General features: G+C 55.1%; 1 protein-coding gene across 2 annotated transcripts; it reads right to left on the bottom strand.

The window, feature by feature from the left end:
* Positions 1 to 413: 413 nt before the first annotated feature.
* On the bottom strand, positions 414 to 11,316 carry SH2D2A (SH2 domain containing 2A). Of its 2 annotated transcripts, none has more exons than XM_077840833.1 (9): positions 11,264 to 11,316; positions 7,919 to 8,112; positions 6,468 to 6,697; positions 5,893 to 5,982; positions 5,324 to 5,489; positions 4,485 to 4,688; positions 3,858 to 4,406; positions 2,936 to 3,091; positions 414 to 1,442 (listed from the first exon to the last, which is right to left on the bottom strand). In XM_077840833.1, exons 1-8 carry the CDS (start codon positions 11,295 to 11,297, stop codon positions 2,936 to 2,938), a joined length of 1,623 nt encoding a protein of 540 aa, XP_077696959.1. In that variant the 5' UTR covers positions 11,298 to 11,316; the 3' UTR covers positions 414 to 1,442. The 2 variants fall into 2 exon arrangements, with proteins under 2 accessions (XP_077696959.1, XP_077696960.1); XM_077840834.1 differs by having other exon boundaries at positions 6,468 to 6,641.
* Positions 11,317 to 14,973: the final 3,657 nt, after the last annotated feature.

Genomic DNA, 14,973 nt, shown 5'->3' with positions numbered 1-14,973 from the left:
TGTTGGGGGTCTTAGGGACCTTTCACATGTTTAGGATTTCTGGTAAGTTTCACCTTCACTCTGAATTTATTTTTTTGTTCCTAACTGCAGCGTTTCCTAGGCCTTTCCTCCGTATGTTACCTAGTGGAACCCTCAGTCGCTCTCCCCAGGCGATGAGACTTCTTGCAAACCATCCTTGTAGCGTGCAGCATTTCCAGCCTACCACCTTCCACAATCCATCTGTTTCGTTGCCCTGCCACTCTCTTCCCACATCTCCCAGTACCTCCACCCTCTGTGCCCCTTCCCGCTGCCACATGCTGCTCCTAACTGGCAGCTGTTCCTTGCAGCAGCGATGACACGAGGGGGCGGGGAATCCTGTCTCTGCTACTGGGCCTGAGCCTAAAGACCATCCTTCCTCTCTGAACATGCTGCCTTCGAACCTGCCTGGCGACCCATCTGGGGGGGGTCGGGGGGGAGGAATTATCGCTGTGCTTGGGCCGAGCAGCATCCGGATCAAATACTTCTCCTTCTATTTGTTTTCTCTGAGGATGCTAAGACACCATAAGGGCAGTTCACGGCTCACTGAAGGCCCATCGCTTTTATTTACAGACAGCACGTGGCGGTGATAAATTCTTGCCCTGAGAAGTGGGAACGAAAAACAGCCCATCGTGGTTACAGATCAAGCAGCAGAGGGTCGATAGGACTTAACATGGAATTTAAACCCTGAAGCTGCCCCTCATGTAAACAGGATTTAAATGCTGCCCACCCTGCATGCAAGTCGATTTCATCCCATTTGCTTCTGTTTATTCCCCTGATTTAAAAATAAAAATCCTTCTTATCTGAACAGCTCTGCGGTGTCAAGTCAGTGGGTATCTCCGTCGACACCAGAGGGTGTTCGTCACCCCATTTGGGCTTGGTAGTTCCACCCCATGAAGCAGCTTCTATGACTGCCCAATGACACCAAGAAGCAAAGACCCTCTCCGGGTGGGGGGGGAAGGAGATAACATCAAGGGTCCAAAAAAGCCGTGAGTCTTGACTACCAAGCAACTGAGAGCAGGAGGGATGGGAAAACCGACAAAGCTGGTGTCGTAGCTGTGAGGAAGAGACTTTGTGAGCCAAAGACCTCACTGGGTTTTTTATTGGCGGTGGATCTCATTGTCCTTTCCATGGAAAGATCTTCCCTGCTTCTTGAAACTCCCACCCTTGGAAGGGGGGGGAGAGCATGTGATCCTTGAATTCACGGAGGAGGCTGCTCCATGCACAAACGTGAGAGAGGTGGTCAGAGCAGCAGTATCTTGAGGGCTTATGTCTGCAGCAACTCTGTGTCCTAGCCCTGGTCTACACTAGTGTAGACATATCCTTAGAGAGCAGCTGATGGGGAAGAAGTCTTCTCCGGCGGCTCTCAAGCCCAGGAACCCTTGGCAGGGGGTGTCCTGCCGGCTTGCCTTGAATGCGGAAGGGCTCTGAAAAGAGTGAAAATGCTTGTGTCAAGCCTCCCAAAGGGTCGGGTGTTTGCCATTTTCCTCTTCCCAGCTCAGGGAAGGGTGGGGAGGGTAGGCACTGCAGGAGCTGGGCGTCAGGGCTCGCTTGGGGGATATGAGGGACCGCAGGCAGCTTTTGTTGGCGGGTGTAATGACACAAGTTATGGAGCATATGGCTTCTTGCTATTTAGGTGGCAGAAAACTTAAATCCCTTTGAGAAAATCTAGCAACTTCCTAAGAGGTTAAGACACCCCCCCCCCCCGTGTCCCCTCCATCTCATAGTTCTCTGTCTTTTCTCTTTCTTCACTCTGTTGAGGGTCGCTGTGGCTGGCTATTTTCACTGCACCAATGTTAATTTTGTGCCACTTGCTTACAGATAAACTAACTAGCAAACAGGCCGGGCCAGTGTCTTTTAAGAATTATAGAATTTAGATACTGCGATGACTATAAAGATGCAGCTCTATGGGCCTGGTTCTCAGTAACTCTGACCTACAGATGCTGGCCTGGAGTGCAAAGGGGCCGCAGAGCGGATGGAAATGGCTGGCTGAAGATCCCCTAGCTCTCTGGGTAGTGTGGAGCTGGTGAAAGGAACCTGCTCCCATCTGTTGGGGTAGGAGGTGAATTGAGGGCATGGCCAGAGAACCATAGAGGGCCCAGCACCTGCTTATGGGGAGTGCAAAGATGGGTGAAAATCCATCCCAGCCCCCAGCCTAGTAACGGGGCAACTGGTAATATATCACCCTCCGGCTCTTATCCGCCGTCCATCTCAACGAGGGTAAATATCATTATCTCCATTTGACTGATGGGGAAACTGAGGCACAGAGTGGCAAAGTGACTTGTACAACAGCAGGCTAGTGGCAGAGTTGCGCATAGAGCTGATGTTCCTTGACTCTGTCCTATGCACTAGCCCCTAGACCAAACTGCCTCCCTTTTGTGTTCAAGTCGGTGTTAAAATTTTAACCCGCCTTTGAAGGGAGGCTCCTGTCAGTTTAGCCTACAAATGGGGTTTGTTTGTTTTTTAATTAAAAAGCAAATTTTCCCCTCAAAAGGCTACTACAAGAAATGCCTTTCCCCCTTCTTCGAGATTAATTCAATCCTGTCCTGTCCTCCCCCACTTCAATCCCTTGAGGGTTTGTGAGCCGGAGCAGGGCTGCAGGCTGGAGTGTGAGAACCTGAAAGTGATACTCACTCGCCCAGGGGTAGGTTCCGCACTGCAGTGGTGCATGGGCCTCGTGCTCTGTCTCTCTCTGCACAGTGGGAAATTTCAGCCACTGACGGCCTGATCCTACCCCTGATGAAATCCAGGCTCATTGCAAAGGAGACTGGATCTGATCCATGGGCCCGAGTCCCCCTGCGCTTTGCGGTGTCATTTGTCCCAGTGGGTGTGAACACTAGCTGTGGGCTGACATGATGCATAAGGGCTGACTTTCCCCTTCTGCCTACCTAATTTCTTCTGGATTTTCCCTAATACCTACCTATGAGTTATTGCTCCCCGATGCGTGCGGGCTAGGATGGTCTCCAGAAATCAGCTCGTAAATGTTTTCTAGACCTTCCTGTCCCCTGGTGGCCGTCGGTCTGGTCAGGGTGGCTGCCTTCCTGCCGTAAACCGGGTCGTCAAACTCCAGCGGGTTCTGAGGGGAAGGAGAGAGGGAGAAAGTGAAAGGAACGCAGAATTGCTCTGCGCCATTCCTATTCACGCCGTGTGGTGCTGGGGAGAGGCATGGGACGGGCAGCACGGGGGACAGGGATGCCTGGTGCACCCACAGAGCAGGAACAGCATAAATCACGGCCCCCCACTCCATGCATCATCCCCCACCGATATGCCTCAGCCCTAACTTCAGCGGCAGCGTGGGTCTGTGGGTAGGGCACTGACATGTGACTCAGGGAAGCTGTGTTCTGTTCCTAGCTCTGCCACTGCTCCGCTGGGTGAGCTTGGTCATGTCCTGCTCTGTGCCTCAGTTCCCCCTCCCACCCTCTGTCTTTGCTGCATAGATTGTAAGACAGAGACAGGCTTTTGCTATGTATCTGCATCACCCAGCACAATGGGGCTCTGATCTCAGGTGCAGCCTCTAGGCATTACCATAATACTTCAGAATAGTGGAAGGTTTAGGGGAAATCAGTCTCCTTGGCCCATTAAGTCCGCGGTCTCTTTACCAGCAGAGGTGGGAAATAGCATTGGTGGGTTCTGTGGGAGAGACCTCCACCCACTAGGATTGGGACTGAGCCCCACCAAACTCATTGCACACAGGCCCCCAAACAGCCAGCAAGCGTGAATAACCAGTGGGATGTGAACCGGCGCCCAGAGTGTGTTTCAGGGCCCATCAGACTCAACTTATCCTGCCCCCTTGTGGCCATTTAAAGTGCCGCTCCCCACTTGTCCTTCCACGTGGCACCCACCTCCGAGGATTGCCCAGATGGCCTCCCCTGGGCCCCCTCGATGGCGAGAGCTGCAGGCAACCGCCTCCTCCGGGACCCCTGCCCCGACGTGCTCCGGAGGAGCCTGCGGTGTCCTGGGGACGGCTCGGCGGGAGGTCTGGATGAGCCCCGAGGCAAGGTGGACGCCGTGTCCTGCAGCACTCTGGGTAGAGCCTGGGGCCGGGGCCGGGACCGGCACGCCAGCTCTACCTCCGCGTAGATGTTCTCGGGGTCGGGGCTGGGCAGCGAGCCTCGTCCCATGGCGTAGAAGGGGATGGGCTCGTCGGGTTCACAGTAGATGCGGCGTTCAGGGGGCGGGAAGCCCTCGCAGGGCTCAGCGTAGGTGTGGAAGCGCATTAGCTGCTGGTACTTGGCCTCTGCGGGCTGGGCCAGTGTGGGCTGCTCAGCGGGGACGGGAGCTTTGCTGACGTGGGCGTAGGGCTCCACAGAGGCCCCTGCCTCTTGCACAGGGCTGCTCGGCCTCGGAGTGGGGCCAGCCTTGGCGGGGAGCAGGGGAATGGCACAGGGAGCCTAAGGGAGGAATGAAATGAAGTCAGCTTCCGTCTAAGCAGCCCTGCTCCTCCCCTCTTTGTCTGTGTCCACGTTTACCTCCTTGGAAGGGCTTCCCTCGTTCCTTTGCTCTGCAGCCAGCGGGCAGGGATGGCTCTGTTGGCCGGGGGCCTGGGGCTGTCTGAGAACCAGGCTGTATGCTTGGCCGCCTGCTGCTGGGGGTACATTTGCTGGCTCGAGTGGGGCACCAGACCCTGCTTCAGCTCCAGCCGGGATCCCACCACTCTCTCGGCTCTTGTCGCCCTGTGGCAAAGGGAAAAGCTCCTGAGCGATAGACGTGGCATTAGGTCTGGGGTTCCATGACTGGGACTCCTAGGTGCTACGGCAATAAAAATTACAAACTGCAACAGAGCACAGGGCTGGGTGTCAGGACACCTGGGTTCTCTTCCTAGGGTGCAGGGCGTAGTGGGGAGAACAGAGCACAGGGTAGCTGGACTCCCAGCTTCTATGCCACTGATTCACTGTGCCACCTGGACCAACTTGCCTTTCAATTGCCTCATGGTGGGGAAATACTCCCAGTGCACCAGGGATAGTTCTGCACTGCTGCATGTCTGGGGCGAGGGGGGGACAATTCATTCAGGTGCTAATTACTGTAACATCTGTGACTGCCTCGCAGTCCACGGCTGTCATGGTGCTGACCTCAGCCCCTCCTGTTGCACAAGCCCAGACCCATGCTGCTTGGCCTGGGGAATCCCCATCAGCAGTACAGGGCCTACGACACACAGTGGAACAATTCTGATCCCCTCCAGCAGAGGGCAGTGGTGACACCAGCCAGCCAGCACATCCCCATGCCTTTCTTATGACGGCAGTTGCGGCATTCCAGCAATCCCTGGGCACGCAGTGGGATGTCAGGCGCTCTGGGCGAGTCGCTCTCTTACCCTGGGGCATGGTGCTGTCAGGAACTCATCGTAGGGGGTGACGGGGGCGGTGGTGTAGTGCAGAAGCAGACCCTGAAGCTCGACGTGGGCGCTGTTCTCTCCTAGGATCACGTAGCACTCGTCTTCCAGCTGATCTAGGATGAAGTGCCGGCAGCGATCTCTGCCCCTGGAGCCCGGAGAGAAATCAACACAGGGGGTGAAATTCCATCCACACCGGAGTGACTGGGAATTGCGCTGCTTCCACCCAGTGGCTCTGGCTCAGTGGCGTCCAGGTCTTCAAGGAACCGGGGAGGCCAGTGGGGTTGGAAGAGGCGCTCCCACGTTCACGATACCCACAACACCAGCGTTGTGTGGCTCCTTGTCCCCCACCGCCCCCCAGGCAGCTGGGCCATGTAACAACAACGATCCCCAGCTCTGAGAGACCGACTGGCCCTACACAGTGCGGTGCTCAGCAACCAGCATCGATGGGGGCCTGGCGAAGCACAGAGAGCAGCGAGTGGGGCTGGGGCAGCTTGGAGATCTCACCTGCGGGGCTGGCTTAGGAGCAAGGGGCGGCCAGGTGACCTCACCTGTACGACAAGACAAATCCCACGGTGCTTTCACTGAAGCGAATCAGGAAAGAGCCCAGCGGCTTCTCCTGCAGCAGCTGCTCCGTGTCCCTGTGTGGGAAGGACAAACGAGGTCAGAAATAATCCAGGTGGGAAGCCAAGTGAGGGGGCAGCAGCTCCTGGGTAAGAGATGTGGCTTGGTAGGGCTGGGGTAGGAGCTGCTGGTAGTTCGGGAACAATATCTCAGCCCCCCCCAGCCCCCCGCCAGGCTTGGAAAGGGGCAGTCTAGGCATGGGGACTCCTGCAGGCTCGCAGCCTCCTGCGTCCTGGCATGCAGCGAGCGGGGGCAAATCCAGCTTGTTAGGAGAGGAGCTGGGGAAAGAACCCAGGAGTCCTGGCTCCCTGGCCTTCCCCACTGCCACTCCCTTCATTTAGGCAGGAGGGTGAAACTCCTTCCTTAGCCCTATTTGTGGCAGCAGGGCGTGGCGCTGCCTGTGGGAACAGCCCCAGGGTCCACGGGATGCTGCTGTGGGGCTGAGCCACGTACCTCCCACCGCCGGCGCCGGGGTACCTGCCAGGCGCCCCCAGCCCCTCACCTCCTGCTGATGAAGCCGTGAAACCAGGGCGGCAGCTGCCCCTGCTGGCAGATCCGGCTCGCCTGCGTGCGCTCGAACCATGCCCGGGTCCGGGCCTGCAGCGCCGACGGGGCCTCGGGAGGGTCCAGCCTGGGCCCCAGCCTCGCCTGCGTCTCTGCTCCCTGCACGGGGTCCCTGAGAAGAGACCAGCTCAGCTTGGCACTGGCCGCCGGCCATGAGCTGAGAGGGTCCTAAGGGAGTGAGAGCAACAGAGGCCTAGATGGGGGGTGGTGGTGGAGATGGGGGCCATGTCCTTCCACACACCCCCCTTAGTGCCAAGCTGGGGCAAGCAGTGACTGAGGGGAGCCCCCCCCAACCCTGCCATATGGTGGATGTGGCAGGCGGCACACCGAGCCCTAAGCCTAGGCCGAGCGAGGGCAGGAGGGGCCTCGCACCCTTTGCCAAGGCCCTTCTTTCCGGCAGTCCCTTGGGGTTCCCTTTGTGCTGACACCTCTGGGGAGCTAATCTCTGGCTTATCAAGTAGAGGCTTCTGCTTCCAGAGACCTGGAGAGGATCCTCTGGGGGTTTCTGTCCTTCTAGGACCAAAGGCCCTGGCCTCTCTGATAAGGACCTGGGCGAGATGCCATGAGCGGGCCACTGGGCCAGGCAGGTGTCCCAGGCCGATTAAAAATACTCCCCCTCCAGGAGCCAGGACGGACGGATGGAAAGATACTGTAGGGTTCTCGGGTGAATAGACTAATGGATGGATGGATAGATACAGGAGGGGGGAGACAGAAGGATGGACGGATGGATGAGTACTATAGAGTGGACAGATGGATGAATGGATACTCTAGAGTGGATTGATGATGGACAGATACTGTAGGGTTGTTGGATGGATAGACAGGGTAGGATGGATGGATGGATGGATAGACTGATGGACAGATACTGTAAAGGTGGATGGATGGACAACTAGTGAAGGATGGATGGATGGATTGACGGATAGATTCTGTACAGTGAATAGACATATGGACTGGTGGACAGAAGGTGGATGGTTGGACAGATACGGTAGAGCAGACAGACGAATGAATGGATGGGTAGACGGGCAGTACGGAGTAGACGGATGGATACTGTGGAGTGGGTGGGTGAGTGGATGGATGCTGTAGGGTGAGTGCCTCGTTACAGATGGGTGGCTGGACAGACGGCTGGACAGAAGAGTGGGCTGAATACAGTACCCGATGCATTTCCCCCCCAGCAAACACATTTGTTCCATTATTTAACCCGCTCTAGCAGACAGACACCCAGGGCACCCTCCCCCAGCTCCCCTCATTCTGCACCCGCCAGACGCTCCCCCCAAACCGCAGAGCCCTGCACAGTCCCGAGCAACTGGAGACTGGCCAGTCCGACACCTCTCGGGACTGTGGTGCCGTGACCCGGAGCCGCAAGGTGCTGGATCGAGAGCTGCTGATTCCTACCCTGGTATAGGTGCCCTGGTCCCTCTGAGAGCCAGGAGGCTGCTTCTCTTTCTGGGCCCCGGCTGGCGCCCTGCTGAGCCCAGCAGTGGCACCATCCAGCTGGGCCAGCTCGTCCGCGTTGTTGTCTTTGCTGAGACCGTTGGGTTTAAATGTGCTGAAGAGGAGGGGTCCCTGATTATCCCAGACGTCAGCCCCTGGGGATGGAAACAAACAGGGCTCGATCCTCCAGCAAGGCCCCCCTGTAGGCTCAGAAGCCTTCCCATCCCCCTGCACTCCTGCGGGTGCAAGAGTCTTCTCTGCAGCTCTAGTCCCCATCCCGGGTCTCTTTCCTGCCTGGCCTTTGGCCCCATTATGCAAGCCCCCTCAGGGGACTGCACTGGGCGGGGAAAAGGAGGTGGAGCTGGCCTGCAATGTAGATCGGCATCCACTGCCCTGCTTCCCATAGACCTTCCGAGCCATAAGAATATCTGTTGATGGGGAAACTGAGGCACAGAGCAGGGATGTACCTTGCCACACCTAGCAAGCCAGAGCTAGGTTAGAACCAAGGTCTCCAGCCAGCCCTGTTCCATTAGCCTGGCCTTGTTACACCTGACCCTAGAGGTGGAGAGCCCAGCAGCTGGTGCTGATTGCGGCTGCTTTGTTCTGTTCCTATGGAGGTGGGGTGGGGCTAGCCTGAGCCCTTGCAGATGGGAACAGCCTGGCAGGAAAGAAGTTTGTTTTGGGCTCTGGTCAGCCTAAGTCTAAAGGATGCTGTTACTCCAGAAGAGGTTGAACTCATTACCTGCCGAGTCCAATCTGCAGCTGGAGCAGGCTGGGGAAACTGAGGCAGGGTGGCTGCAATGCTGTGCTCTGCTGCAAGGGGGCGCTCTGATGTCTTGCACCCTTCCGTAAAGCCTTGCGGTGCTGGATTCTCCACGCATCCGCCAATGCTTGGGCCTTTATCGCTACTCTCATGATACGGGGTGTTTTTCACCAAGCCGCAGCTCCTGGAGTCCTGTGATGAGGTGAGACTCCTAGCTCCCTCTCTCTTTGTTAAAATACATTTCTAGCTTGGGATGTGTGTATATTTTTTTTCAAAATATGAGCCCTGGTTTAATCCTAAAGGCCCAGAAAACTAGAAGGCAAATAAAAAGCTCCCCAAATGTCTTATTGTTTTAAACAAAATCTCATGATTTTCTGGGCTCTGAATCACGGCTTTTGAATTCTCGGAGTAGGCAGAAGTGCACCCTGCAGGTAGCCCTTGGTACCTGCTTTCCCCAGGTGCCCATGATGCCGTGGGGGTTGAGGGGGAGAGAATTAATCCCCCAGGGTGCAGTTTCCAAACGCAGCCACCTTGCTCCAGAGGCGTGAGGAAGGGTGGAAAGAACATTGAGCATCTTCCTCGCCCTAGCAAAAAGATGCAAAATAAATGCCCCTGCTTTGCTGAATCTTCGCTGAGGAAGCAATAAGACAGCTGCTATGCCGGGACTGCAGCTAGGTCAGCTCAGCCACCCTCTCCTCTGTGTCCTTGCTCTGGATGGCACCGGGAGCAAAGCCTAGAGCTGCGCGGGGCGTGCTTTCCCTTCTAACATGCTGGTTGGGGTTGCTTTTAAACTTTGCCCAACTTCCACCGTTCGGCTGATGTTTCCCATGCTGGGTATCTGAATTTTGGGGGAGAGTTTCTGCTAAAAACTTTCCGCTGTTTCGGAGAAAGAGGGTAGGGAAAAATCCGTCCTTCTGCCCATGCAGAAAAAATGCTTCCTATCCCGTATGGGACTGTGCAATCAAAGACTGCCCCAAAATTCAGCCCCCTTGCAGCAAGATTCACAGGAAGCCTTAACTGGGCACTTCTTACCTTTGGAGGGTTTGATTTTTTGCTAGCTTAATGTTCTTTTAATGGGTTTAACATAATCACAACCTCTTCGGGGGCAGGGACTCTCTCCGAGTGTGTATATCTAGCACCTTGTGGCCCTAATCTTCGATTGAGACCTTGAAGGCTACTGTAATAATCCCAGGAAATACAATTGTTCTGTTGTGTTCTAATCCTGATCTAATTACAGGGGACCTCTCAATAGTGTTTCATAAGGGTTAATTAAAACAGGAAGTAATTATTTAAATCGGTTGATCCATCCCACCTTCTTAGCATCCCGGAGATGTCTGCCAGCGATTGCCATGGCACGTTTCGGAGTCCTATTAATAATAGCCCATCTCCTGCCACTCAAATGGAGAGCAGGGTTTCAAGGCCCCAATCCTGCAATGTGATCAATATTTGTTTGTGCCCACAAGGACATCAGTTGATCTCCTTGGAGCTCTGCCCAGGGACAGGGTTGCATGCTCAGGGATCTGATTCTGGGATCAGGGCCTACCCTTGCGCAAAGGCGAGACACCTCTCTCAAAAGTGACCTAACTGTCTTTTCCTGTTGCTGCAGCCGAGTTTGTCCCAGGATATCAGAGAGACGAGGTGGGGGAGGCAATATCTCCTCTTGGACTTTTGACTTCTGTTGGCGAAAGAGACAAGCTTTTGAGCTACAGAGCTCTTCTTCGGGGCCCGGAAATGTCTCTCTTTTACCAGCCGTATTGGTTCCCATAAAAGAGATCCCCTCCCGCTCTTGTCTCTCATTTCCCCTCCCTTTTGTTCCTTTAAGAAAGAAAAGGCACCAAGTCACGCCCCCAGCCCCCCCCAGTCAGCATGAGCACCGTGGGAGTGCGGGCTGCTGCCCATTCCGCTCGGGCAGCGTTTGACATCTGCTTTGCACTGGGGCAAACAGCCAGCCCGAGGCTCAGGGTGCGGGAGTATTGGGCCTCCGCCTTCGAAAGCGTTTAGGCTAGGAGAGATGCCATGCGCTCACCGCTCCCCTCGGAGAATGCATTGCAGGGGTGGCTCTGGAGCAGGGCATAACTGGCCCATCAAACCGTCTGGCCCAGGTCAGCAGCTTAGGGCATGGATGTCGTCTGGAGGCTGGCATGAAACGAGCTGTGTGGGTCTCGGTGCGACCTCTGCCAGGAAGGGCTCTGCATTCCCCCAACCCAGCCCCCACAGCTGGGCAACCTCGTAATGAGCTCCTCTCCAAGCTTGGCTCGTGGGAGGGGACCCGGGGCTCCATTTCCCGAGGGGACATGCCCTCCGGGTCACACCCGGGTCTGAACAGCTGCAGGACTCATGCACTGGATCAACCCAATGCTTGGCGGGCAGTTGCCCCTCTGTGGCATGGGGCGTAGATTCCCCACTCCTGCCTGCAGGACTCCGATCTCCCTGGCTCTCGCCCACGTCCCTCTTCACTGGACTCCCCTTAAAGGAACAGATCTGATCCTGTGAAGAGCGGTCGAGGTTGCTCCCGTCTCCCCCCGAGCCCCAGCGGCTCCTACCTGTCCTAAGGCCCTCCTTGACCTGGGAGTCCATGCCCTGCAGCAGCCCCTGCGGGGAGCTGCACTCCGAGGCCCTGGCAGCGATGTCTGCTGGAGGCAGGGGAACTTGCAAGTCCTCCTCGCGTGCTCTCTGCATGCAAAGGGCAGGAAGCAGCTACCGAAGCCACAAGATGCTGCTCGTTCACGGGCGAGCAAAGGAGCGCCGCCGGCGACGTCATGGAAAAGGAAAGTGCCGTGGCAGAGTTCTGGGGCTAGGTGCTGGGGCTGGAGATGAGGGGGTGGGGTCACTGCAGTGCTGGGCAGGACAGGGCCTGTGTCTAGGCTAAATCCCTCTGTGCCAGTCTGGGGGGCTGAAAAACCAGCCAGCTAGCGGCAGCTGGAGCTGGTCAGAAAGGCCTGCTGAGTACTAGCCCATGAGACCTGGGTTCGAGTCCAGACGCTGCCCTAGCCTCCCTGAGTGACCTTAGACAAATCACTTGAACTCAGTTTCCCCCTTGTATAACGGAGAATCATCTTTCCTTCGTCTCGTTAGACTATCACTGAGCCTCCCGAGGAAACTGTCCGTGGCTCTGGGTCTGTGAAGGGCCTGGTGCAAGGGGGCCCTGATCTCAGTTGGGGTGTCTGGGTGCTAATGCTAGACAAACAAGTACCGTTAAACATGAGACCCCCTCGGTATTATCCTGCCAGGGTGTTTGAGATAAGGTGCTTTTGCTATTTGGAGGCCTGACCTGGGCGAGATCACAGGGGAAGCTGTCTGGGGCCAGCCTAGTCCTTGGACGGGGGACCTCGAAAGCGTTCCAGGGCGCAGTGGGGAGAGCAGCATACCCTCTGCTGCAGGGGTGTGAGGTGGGTGACCCAGCAGGGGGCGCTCTCCTACCAGGCGGGGCTGCCCCAGGGTGGCAGGGCTGTGCCACTGAGCGGGTGACCTAATTATCTTCCCGAGTAAGGAGGAGGCAGTGCTGAGGCAGGGCCATGGGTTCGAGGCTTCGAGCTTCCGCCACCATTCTGTGTGCCCAGAGTCTGTCCCAGATTTCCCAAGGGACTGGGTATTTTGTGATCCCGGCGGAAGGCTTGTCAATTAAACAATTAATGTTTGAACAGGACTTTAGAAACTTAAAGAGCTCTAAAAGAGCCGGGTCTTGTTTATCGGACCCAGCCAACAGATGGGCAAGGGATTCCTAGATCCCAAGACTAGCGGGACCACTGTGATCACCTAGTCTGACCTCCAGGCCAGAGAACGGCCCCAGAACAATCCCTAGAGCAGAGCTTTTAGCAAAACATCTCATCTTGATTTTAAAATGATCAGAGATGGGTTAAGGAAGCAACTTGGGAGCCAGGACTCCTGGGTTCCTTTCCATGCTCTGACAGGGGAGACCTTAGTGGTTAGAGCAGAAGGCTGGCAGGCAGGATTCCTGGGTTTAAACCCCTCTGCCAGTGATCCTGGGTGAGTGTCTTCTCTTCTCTGTGCCTGATTCCCCTCAGCAAAATGGGGTAAAATATTTGTCCCCCCTAGGCTGTGAGTAGAAACTCCCTCTCTCAGTGGAGTTGGGGGGAAGCTAAATTTAGAAGAGCACCTAAAGCTGGTGGGGGGGTTGGTCAAAGGTTATGGCCCCACCCACCAGCTGATCTTCATACAAATATTCTCCCTCCCCCACACCCAGGCCAATCCAACCGGGTGTTTTACTATGATCCTGTCTGTGAAAAGTCTTCTTCAATCAGTCCAGCCAGGAGGGAAGAACAGTCCCCTGGGGTGGGGGAGGCCGCCAATCACACTTCGCCAGTGGCTCCCATAAGCTGGAAACTTTGTCTAAACAGCTCATACTTGGCAGGAAAAGGGGGTTGAGTCGCGAGCCACCGGGAAGCAGAAAAAGGGCAAAATCCTGTAATTTACTTATAAGGAAAAATATAGCCAACTCGCTGCAGGCAACTGCACTGGCTCCCTCTAGTGGGCCAAAGTCTCCCTGCAGCCTCATTAGTCCCTGTGTGTTGCAAATTTAACATTAGAGCCATGGGAGGATGATAATGATGATGATGATGATGATGATTACAGCAGCTACTAAAGCTCCAGCTGAGATCAGGGCGCTGCTGTGGTGGGTGCTGCACAGAGTAAGAGACAGTCCCTGCAGAGAGCTTGTCGGTCTCAGTATACAAGAGACAAAGGTACTTTTGTAGCCCCAGGAAGATCAGGGAAGAGTTCCGCTCTGTGTGAATCTGCAGTGAGATTCAGGGGTGGCTGGGCCCGGCAGCCGAAGGGAAAGCAGTCGCAGATCGAGTGTTTGGGACGGCCAGGGTTCGTGCTCCCTGGCTGGCTATAATGCGAAGAGAAAGAGCTCTTAACTGCATCTCTCGGGCCTGTGGTAACGAAGGGCACATCAAGTATAGTTGTTTAAACAGATCAGCCATGGCAGCTCAGACTAGAACACCTGCCCATTGGCTTCAGGCATCAACTGGCTCGGGGTGATTCCAGGTGCATCCGTGGATGCATTACTGTTTATAGGGCAATTGTTCCCCGAGATCTGGGTTCTAATCCCAGGCACTTTGCTTCGCTCTCAGTTTCCCCTCTGTGAAATGGGGGTAATGCTACTGACCTTCCTTTGTGAAGCCCTACAAGTTCTATGAATCTGGACAGCCAGGCTGGGTATCTGGGGTAACACAAGATTAATTTCTTTTTTGTTTTTTCCTGTTTCCCTGACTTGCTGCGGTTACCCAGCTGGGCATTTCAGGGCCCCTCTGCACAGAAATGCTTTCATTAAATCTGTCCAGTAAAATCGGTGGAAGCCCTGTGTTGATTACTTTGGTATAACACCTTGTCTACATGAGAAAATTTTACTAGTTACCCCAGCGTAACCCCTCATGTGTGCACACACTGTTTCACCTACCAAAGTATTTGTGTTTGTTTAGTTTAAACCTCTTCTTAAGCAACACAAATTAATCTGGGGAAAAAATAATAGCCCCTGGCTCTTATAACCCATTGCTCTCAGCATGCTTTACAAAGGATCTCCGTGTCGGTATTGCCATTGTACAGGTGGGGAAACTGAGGCACCGAGAGGCAAGGTGACTTGCTCAAGGCCATCCAGCAGCAGAGCCAGGAATAGAATGCTGTTCACCTGAGTCCCGGTCCAGTGTGCTATCCACTAGGCCACACTACCTCCCTCTGCCAGATACCCTTATCCCAGAATCAGGGTGGCTTATACCAGTGTTACAATTTCAGTTTAAATTCTCTCTGTTGGTTAACCGGGTGCAATCATCGCAGGTGGACAAGACTGCAAGCTCTGTCCCTCATCAATGCCTGGACAGCACCTAGCACTTCATGGATGGGCCTGCAAATGCACAATCACGCTGTTGTGGCATGTCTGTGTTGGTGGAATCCCTGCAGTTCCTATGTCCTTTAACCGGCTGGGGTTAAAGTCCTCCCACATGTGACATGCAGTTTTATTCTACCTTAAGAGATCTGTCCCTCCTCTTTCTTTTCACACCTCAGCAGCCTCCCAGCCTTACCCTGGTTCCCCTATGGGCATTTTGGTTAGAATGTTTTTATCTGTCAGACAGGTTTCCTGTTTGCAATCCCCCAGCTTCTGAGCCACAGAGCAAAGCAGAGAAAGGGGAAGAGAAGTTTTTTTTACAGCTGATTTGCCCTGCTCTCTGAGTTCAGTGAGGGCTAAGCAGAAGGCAGGAGATCCTGTGGTTCTGGGAACAGCTGGACTCAAATA

This window comes from Eretmochelys imbricata, chromosome 24 (assembly GCF_965152235.1).
Source record: "Eretmochelys imbricata isolate rEreImb1 chromosome 24, rEreImb1.hap1, whole genome shotgun sequence".
In the NCBI taxonomy this organism is placed as follows: Eukaryota; Metazoa; Chordata; order Testudines; family Cheloniidae; genus Eretmochelys; species Eretmochelys imbricata.
This window is presented reverse-complemented; position numbering and strand designations above follow the sequence as displayed.